This window comes from Hippocampus bargibanti, linkage group LG13, assembly GCF_051943395.1.
Source record: "Hippocampus bargibanti isolate YZ-2025 linkage group LG13, ASM5194339v1, whole genome shotgun sequence".
NCBI lineage: Eukaryota > Metazoa > Chordata > Actinopteri > Syngnathiformes > Syngnathidae > Hippocampus > Hippocampus bargibanti.
The window spans coordinates 21860315-21869483 of record NC_142746.1 but is presented as its reverse complement, the minus strand read 5'-3'; the positions used below and the strand labels follow the sequence as shown (position 1 = coordinate 21869483).

The 9169-nt window shown below is 37.2% G+C and overlaps 1 protein-coding gene across 1 annotated transcript; it reads right to left on the bottom strand.

The window, feature by feature from the left end:
* Positions 1-3697: 3697 nt before the first annotated feature.
* On the bottom strand, positions 3698-4496 carry sf3b5 (splicing factor 3b, subunit 5). Its single transcript, XM_089011972.1, has 2 exons — positions 4338-4496; positions 3698-4102 (listed from the first exon to the last, which is right to left on the bottom strand). The coding sequence occupies exon 2, from the start codon at positions 4099-4101 to the stop codon at positions 3841-3843; it is 261 nt and encodes an 86-aa protein (XP_088868098.1). The 5' UTR covers position 4102; positions 4338-4496; the 3' UTR covers positions 3698-3840.
* Between the last annotated feature and the right edge of the window lie 4673 nt (positions 4497-9169).

Genomic DNA, 9169 nt, shown 5'->3' with positions numbered 1-9169 from the left:
TATAATACCATAGTATGTTTATTATACATAAAATAAGGTATATTTTGTGTAGTTTAAAGGCTTAGAAAAGTAGAAAATGATGTTTTATGGGGACCTGGGAACGGATTATTCTTATTTTAATGGTTTCCTATGGGAAATTAATTTTTGGGATACACACCTTTCGCCGTACACACACTGTCTGGGAACCAATTAAGTTCGTCAGCCAAGGTATCACTATAATGAAATAAATACAGAACCAAAAAAATTATATATAATTCCCCCTTAAGTGCTCAAAACATGTTTTAAAATTTGCACTTTTTTAGCTTTAAAATGGAGTTCAGTCATTTTCACTTTCTTCAAATTGTCTTGGTGCCAAAAAGCTAAAAAAAAAATAAAAAAATAGTCACTAAAGTGATACACTGGGCACCAAATATCGTTCTCACCCCACCAAAAAAAATGTTTGCGTGTTGTTTGCCGCACCACTGCATGCTCATAGGCGGACCCAGCGGCTACAATTAGCATACGCTAGCTAAACGCTACCAAAACATTTTATAGGCACTTTGTTACAGTCCAATATAATACATATTGATTTATAATAGCGCGTTAACCACAGTCCAATGAAATATATCCCCATAATTAATCTTTACAGTGGTTTTCATGTCACAACAATGGCTTTACTGCACTAGCTAAACGGCTAACTCGGTTTTGCTAACACATCAAGAGTCTAAAATGATCTCTATGCTACTCGGCTAACGTCCCTGGTTTATTTATTTATTTTTGTTCTGTTACAATGTGCCATTTTAGGCGATGTGGCGGTGAAGACAGCCGCTAAAATTAATATTTAACTAGCCAAGCTAAAATTCAATACAGTATAAGTTCACTTGCTAGCTTGTATCTCGCCATTACGCCGCTAAGCTAAGCACAGCTAAAACCAAAATGAAGCCTGTCGCTGAAAATTGTGAAAAAATTTCATTCGGTGGCCTTGGTTTAAAGAAAAAATAATAGACTTTTGTAATTAAGAGCACAATACGATTGTTTTTTTTGTCCTTTTGTGTTAAAGCTCCAAATTTGTTGGACATTAGCATTAATTGGATTAATTTCTCACTGTTTTTTGCGAGAAGTAAACCCTCACTGACATGTACAAAAAAAACTAGCTAAATATCTCAAAAGTGGGCAAATGGGACGTTTCTGTCATGTTCCTGCTAGCGCAGCAATGATACCTAGATAGCTGTCCAGCTAGCAAGATAGATAGATATCTATCTCGCCAGATAGCTAGCTGGCTAGATAAATATCTATATATATCATGTGTATCACTATGTATAAATCAGTATTCATTTTCCATATGTCTGATATGCGAGATATTGATTATTTTGTACAAAAAAATGTATATGGAGCATGTGGATACAGCGTCCATTTTATGCCGCAATACAGAAATGGCAAAGATGTTTTAAACGATTGTCGTGTTGGTTTTTATTCAAGTTGGTGCTTGTTTGACGACTGCTCTGTTGAGTTACTTCTTTAATAATAATAATGACAATACTAATACTACTACTACTAATAATAATAATAATACATTTCATTTCTAAGCGCCTTTCAAAACTCTCAAGGTCACTTGACAGTCACTGGATCAGTTTTTCCGTGGGTGAGCAGCGGCAGCCACACGCGTCAACGTTCACTCAACCCGCAATTAACTCAAATAGATTAAAAAAAAAACCTAGTTAGCTAACAGATAGCCAGCCAGCTAGCTAACAGATAGCCAACAGGTAGCCAGCTAACCAGCTAGCTACGAGATAGCTAATACAAAGCCAGCCGGCCACCTAATAGATAGCTAACAGATAGCCAGCCAACTAGCTAGCCAATAGACATCCAATAAATAATCAGCCAGCCGGATAGATAGCTACTATATAGCCAGCCAGCCAGCCAGAAAGCTACATTTTTAATATTATTATTATCTATCAATATATGCTATAAAACAATGAACCTATTTAATTGCCATCCATTTTGGGGGGAATAGATTAAAATGCATTTTTTTTGTGTATAAATGTTTGCTTTCAGCAATATTTGTCATGATTTATTTCCCCCGCATGTCCATCTCAGCATTGAATTCTCAACTTAGCCTTGAAGTCATGCCGGAGGCAATTTCATGCCTTAATGGAGTTATTATGGAACAGGAAGGACACATCCACATCAAGGTCACAAACTCATTTTGTGGCAAATGCATGGTTCACTTTATTTATTATTTTGTATTTTTATTTATTTTTTAAACTTGCAGGTCCTCCGCCGGTGCTCGAGCTGGCGGGTGATAAATATCATAGCATCCCACATCGCCAACACGTAGTATTTGAAGTGTCTAGTTTTCGATAAACAATTCACCTCAGGCGAGTCGGCCGGGGCCGTAAAAAAAACAAACAAACAAAAAAACACCCGACGGCAAGTTTGGTTATAATAATTATAATAGTAATAATACATTTTATTTTCAAGCGCGTTCTGAGATGATAAGGTCATTTTCACACGGGAGGCATTGGCCACAATCATGCCAAATGCAAAGGCGTGCAAACGAATCCTTGAAGCTAATGAGGAGTTGCAAATTGTAGCATGTTTAATATTCCCAAGGTGATGAAACGTGCTTTGAAGGTTTTCTCAAGTTTACCCCTCATATAGATATATATGCATCTAAAATAATCAATAATTTGCCTCTTTTCCTATTTTATAATCACTACCACCAGGCCTAATGTGATGCAGATTTGCTATTAGCACTTTGTCCAGATCGCTACAATCGCGAGCGCTGGCTACAGAGGGTAAAACAAAACAAACAGAGGACAACCATAATGTGAGGCGGTGGGGGGAACAATTGTTGCTATGGGAACCGGCGCGTTCTTTATGATGTCATCGTTAACCTTTTACGTCGTCATTACGTTGAAAGAAATACACCGAAACACTCACTACAACTTCGGGAGGTTCATATTGTATTAAATGTTCGGTCAAAAAATAGCAACTGCCCCCCCCCCCCCTTTCTGGATTCTGTTGTCCGTCGCGGAATAATGACGTTGCAGGACATAATTCGGCGTTCTCGTAAACAAAGTGATCTTCGTTCCCAGTCGGACGCGGACTTGTTAACTTTTTCAGCACGGAAATCAAGTTTGCGTCGTATTTAACATTTAAGTACACATTCAAATATATTCTGAATAAATATAACGTCATTAAAAAAAAAGAGTGAATCGACCTCGGTTAAATATTTGAACGAAAAACCGTACAGGGTTTGTCGTCATTGGTGAATGGCGTTCAATGGTTAAAAAAAAGTACTACGAAATGTTTAGTTTTTTTATTCATATATGTATTTATTTACCTATTCACCGATGTATTTATTTAATTATTTATCTACTTGTTTATTTATAGATGTATTTATTTTCAAGACTACGACGTACCTTGCAAAGATTAAATGTGTGTTGACAGATCGGTGTCAGATGACCCTGTCAAATGTTTCCTGCAAGTCCACCAGGTGTCAGTATTCAGCAAGACAGTGTCAACATAGTGTCTCACTGAATCGAAACGATACAGGATGCCTCATCTACCCATAGCTATTATTTATTTGCCATATCATTTCGGGCATCTGAATAAATAAAACAGTGCATCACATTGAATACGTGTCTGTTGTACTTGATGCTTTCAGTATTTTTCTCGCATATTTAAATGATTCCATAGAACAAAGCTGGAGGGCTGAAAGAAAAAAACCGCTTTTATTACACCAACAGACATCATCTGTAACTTGCATGAAGGTAACATATTTTTTAAAAAGGGTGGGAAAAATAACTGAGTCCAAGAGTCTCGTGAATTTGTGAGGGGGAAATCAGGTGTCCCCAATCAGGCATCATCCGGCTTGTCTGCGGGCGGTCCACAAGGCTGAAGCATCTTCTCCATCAAGTTGAAGCGGACTCGTGCTTTGCTTTCGTTCTCGGCGACGGAGAAATAGTTGAGGAGGTCGAAATGGCCCATGTAGGAGCAATGCGAGTCTCGATGCTGGTTCACGAGCCATTCCCACTTGCTTGTGTCGGCATGGCCGGTACCGATGTACTTGGACTGGAGGTGTTCCAGCTGACTGTGGATGTTGTAGCGGTCCGTCATTCTGGAAGAAGAAGGTAACGCGTATTTGGTCAATTTCCTTCTCGGCTGAAGCTAAAGCTTACCACGATGGTTTTCTATGGTGCCGGAACATTTTACGATGCTAACAGTAACGTAATACAAACTAGCTCTCGTATTTGATCTCGATTCGCGCTAAATATACGAACCAACCACAACGATCACGACTGTGTTACGCTGTGGAGTTTTTTAGGTGAATCTAAACTATTTAAGACACTTACTTTAGGATTGTTTGGTGACGTTAGCTTCCCCAACTTTGCTCTAACGAAAGCTGCTAACCCTTCCGGTGTGTCCCAGCCAAATTCCGTTCCGATTTGAAACGAGCAACTGGGAACATTTCCTCATTTGTTTATTTGTTGTAGCCAACCATAACTATCGTGACTGTGTTACGATGGATAGTTTTTTTGGGTGAATCTAAATATTATAAGACACTGACTTAAGGATTGTTTGGTGACGTTAGCGTCGCTAACTTCGCTCCAATGAAAGCTGCCAACACTTCCGGTGTGTCCACCCGAATTCCGTTCCGACCTGAAACAAGCAACCGTGAACTTTCCTCATTTGTTTATTTGTTGTAGCTAACCATAACGATCATGACTGTGTTATTGGGGGACTTTTTGGGGTAAATCTAAAGTATTTTAAGAGGCTCACTTCAGGAATTTTTTTGGGTGACGTTAGCTTGCTAAATTCGCTCCAATGAAAGCGGCTAACACTTCCTGTGTCTCCACCCGAATTACGTTCCGACTTGAAACAAGCAACTGTGAACATTCCTTGTCATTTGTCATCATAGCCAAGCTATCGCGAAATTCAACCAAAAGTTTAAAAAAATATTATTTGGAAGCTGTTATTAAATGACGTCTTTCTTTTCCGATTGGCCTGTTAAATTCAAACCATTAATAACATACATGATAAGTTTGAGAAATCGTAAATAGGGAGATTTCCGTACTCGCGACAATGTGGTGCGTGTTAAAATAATGTGTGTGACAACAGTGAAAATTAGAAGTAAATAAAACACAAAATGTTTTAATTGTTTACTGATAAATTCAATTAGTATAAAATGTGTTAAGCAGATTCCTTACTTTAGTATAAAATGTATTATGTTTTTTTTTTACATTTTCTTTTTTTTCACCTTACAAATTAACTGTCTGTATAGTAATATAGTTGCTTTAGTTAGTTGAGTATAGTGTCAAAATCTAGAAACCCCCGACCAAATTATAAGACTTAACTTGTATGCGATAATGTTGAACATATAATATCATGTTGTTTCCACTTTGGAAAAAGTTGCTTATTTATGTATGTGTGTCACTGTAACTGTGTGGAAAGCTCCATTCTGCTGAGTTAAAATAAAATGAAATTAAATGAAAAAAATACATTTAAATAAATACATTTAAATAAATACATCTAAATAAATAAAATAAAAACTGCACATGAGCCACAATTAACATGAAATAACCAATAAATTACCCAGCCTTTCCATAAAAGACCCGAAACATCAGACAAGATATACCAGTATTTTTATTTCTGAAATGGTCGCTAGATGTTTTGTAAATATAATGTACTGAAATATTCCCGTCATTAAAAATGCATGCAGTCAAATGTCCCAAATTGGATTACACAGAAACAAACGACATCAATAAGCATGAAAGACCTTCAAGTGTGCGTCTGCATCAACGTATTGCATGTGTGCGGGCCTGACATATTTTCCGATACCCTAATGCACGTCGTCATCGCAAAGAAGCAGAAGATAAGTATGCCGTCGCCACGGTAACCCCATCCGGTACCCGTCACGCTGCAGCTGCACCGAGTTGTCACGTGGGATTCACAATGTTCTACCTTGGACACAAAAAAAAAAACAAATGTGTCGATGTTCCTGTTATGTTTGAATAGGGAAGAAATTGTCTGAGACTTAAAGGACAACCGACACCATTTTTTTTTTGTTGTTTTCTAACTGACATCAGAAAAACGTTTTATAGCGTCTAAAATACCCAAAACACGCAGAATGATATTTTTAGTCAAATGCAAAACACCAATAAACATGACTTAAATTGTCCCAAAACTGCCACAAAATGAGCTCAGGAACTGGGCAGCTTCAGAAAGTCCCGCCCCCTTGTTGGTGACATCACGCCAGGATACTCCTTCACAAACTGCCTTGCTCCAGAATCAAAAACAATGGCTTCAGAGAGTTCAGATTGGGAGAAGATGCTTTCTTGTTACTCATCCAGTTATGAATATGATTCAAATAGTTCTGAAGAGGAAAGCATAAATGTTTCTTCTTTTTTTCTTCTTTTTTTTTCCTCTTTTTTTTATTTTTTCCCTTCTTCTTTTTTTCTTCTTTTTGTGGCTTCTTTTTTCTTTTCTTTTTCCTTTTTCTTTTCTTTTTATTTTTTTATTTTACTTTTTTTTTCTTTTTTATTATTTTGTTCTTTTTTTCTTTTTCTTTTCTTTTTCTTCTTTTTTTCCTTCACTTTCTTTTTTCTTTTTCTTTTTTTCCCTTTTTTTCTTTTTAAAAACGTATGCAGTCGTATGTATGTATGTTGTGATATAGTGATAGTAATAATAATAATAATAATAATAATAATAGTAATAATAATCATAATTATAAAAAATATAATTATAATTATACATTTTAATTTTAATTTTAATTATTTATAAAATGTATGATAATGATAATAATAATAATGTTTTTATTATTATTTTTTATAATAATAATAATAATAATAATAATAAATTTTGTTTACAAGCGCCTTTCAATGCTCTCAAGGACACTTTACAATCCCAAAAGAAGGACATCAATAAAATCACAGATAAAATTATGACCAGAACAAGCGATCAAACTATACTGTTAATCCCGTTGTGCATTTTTGTCGTATGTGTTCACGAAAAGTGTTCCGAGGCCCGGGCCAGCCGGCCTCCATTTTGTTTCATTGTGTTGCATTTGTGTCACCTGATTTGCATAATTTTGAGGAGAGGGAACGTTGACGATGCTTGGACAGATCAATAAATTGGGCCACTAAAAGCTTTGGCGTGAGTCAACGATTGCTGTAAAATGTGTTTATGCTCTGATTAGAAGGCAATAATTCCACGGGGGGCAAGTGTGACTCATCGGATTCCTGGAGTTTGCTTTTGAGCTACGTCCCGTGTAAACATCGATGTCTGCCTGGCCCACACCAGCATAGCAACCTAGCCACCTATTATTCCTCTAGTTAGCTAGCCAACTAGTATTGCTCTAGCTAGTTAGCTAGCTACCAACCTTGTATTCCTCTAGCTAGCTGGCTAGCTACTCACCTGGTATTCCTCAAGCTCGCTAGCCACCTGGTATTCCTTGAGCTCGCTAGCCACCTATTATTCATCTAGCTAGCTAGCCACCTTTATTCTTCGGGCTAGCTAGCCACCGAATATTCATCTGAATAGCTAGATAGCTAGCCACTTGGTATTGTTGCAGCTAGCAAGCCACCTGGTATTCCTCAAGGTAGCTACCTAGCCACTTGGTATTTCTCTAGGTAGCTAGCCAACTGGTATTACTCGAGCTAGCTAGCCACCTGGTATTCTTTGAGCTAGCTAGCCACCTTTATTCTTTGAGCTAACTAGCCACCTGGTATTCATTTAGATAGCTAGCTAGCCACTTGGTATTCTTCTCGCTAGCCAGCCACTTGGTATTCTTCTCGGTAGCTAGCATGTGGTATTCCTCGAGTTAGCTAGCTAGCCACCTGGTATTTCTCTAGGTATCTAGATTGCTAGCCATCTGGTATTCTCCTAGCTAGCTAGCTAGCTCGCTAGTTACCTGGTATTCCTTTAGCTAGCTAGCCACCTGTTATTCCTTGAGCTAGCTAGCTATCCACCTGTTATTTCTTAAACTAGCTAGCCACCTGGTATTCATCTAGAACCATTTTGTTGTTTGGAGAACGGGCTCGTTCGCGAACGACACATCGCTCATTGTGGCGATCCGTGTGTCCCCCGAAAAAAAGTTTGTATGCCAAGGTCAAATGTTCCGAAATGTAACGTTCGTGAAGCAAAAAGTTCGTAAGCAAAGGGCTTGGTAAACCGATGTATCACTGTATATTGATCTGTGAGTGGCATACAGACCGCCGTGGTTCCAACAAATGGATGCACATTCATCTCATTGTTCCCCGAGGACATTGTTTTGACACATTTCATATAAAATAAAATAATTACAAATAAATAAATACATAAATAAATAAATAAACGGGGAATTTCAAAGTTCGTTTTGTATCAAGAGAAATAAAACAAATCCCTGAAGGGAGTAGAAAAAAAGCAAGAATTGGATTGTGTCAAGTCATTTTCATTCAACGAAGGAAAAAGAATCGATTGGAGTTAAAAAAAAAACAAACATCTTTGTAATGAAAATCTGCAATGTGAGTTGAAGACCGTATTGCCCGGCCATCTCATATTTCATATTTTTTCCCCTCATCACTGCGCTCGGCAGCTTTATTTCCCCCTGTCAAAACAAAGTCATGATATTTGCGCTAAAGTCTTATCATTAAACTTTGCAACTTTTGCCTGTGTAACAGATAGAGACCTTTTCAGTTTTGTCACTTGGCAAAAAAAAAAAACAAAGCGAAAAAAACTGTTGGTCACGGTAACAACCTGAACTTTTTGGCGCCATTAACACCGTGACCATCCGCCAGCATGACAAGTCAACTGTTGGATAGGCTCATATGCAAATTAGAAATTTTATTTGTTGCGTGCCTTTCCAAAGAAGGAAAATGTCATCCATCCATTAAAAATGGCCTCCAGATCTGAGTATATGACATCAACAAAATCACTTGTAGTCGAGTACTGCAATTCATCTGCAAAGACTCCATTTGAAACCTTATATATTTGCCGCTAGGCTGAAAAATTATTTTCATTTATATATTTCGATGCATATTGATAGGAATAATCAGAAAATGCCTTGTGTTTCGGAGTTGACTTTATTTATTTATAAAAAAGGATTTGTATTATTTCTAAAATTAATTTTAAATTTCATTTAAAATTATTTGTCTTAATTTTGTAATGTACAACAGCCTACTTGGGCAACATAGGATTAGTAATACTG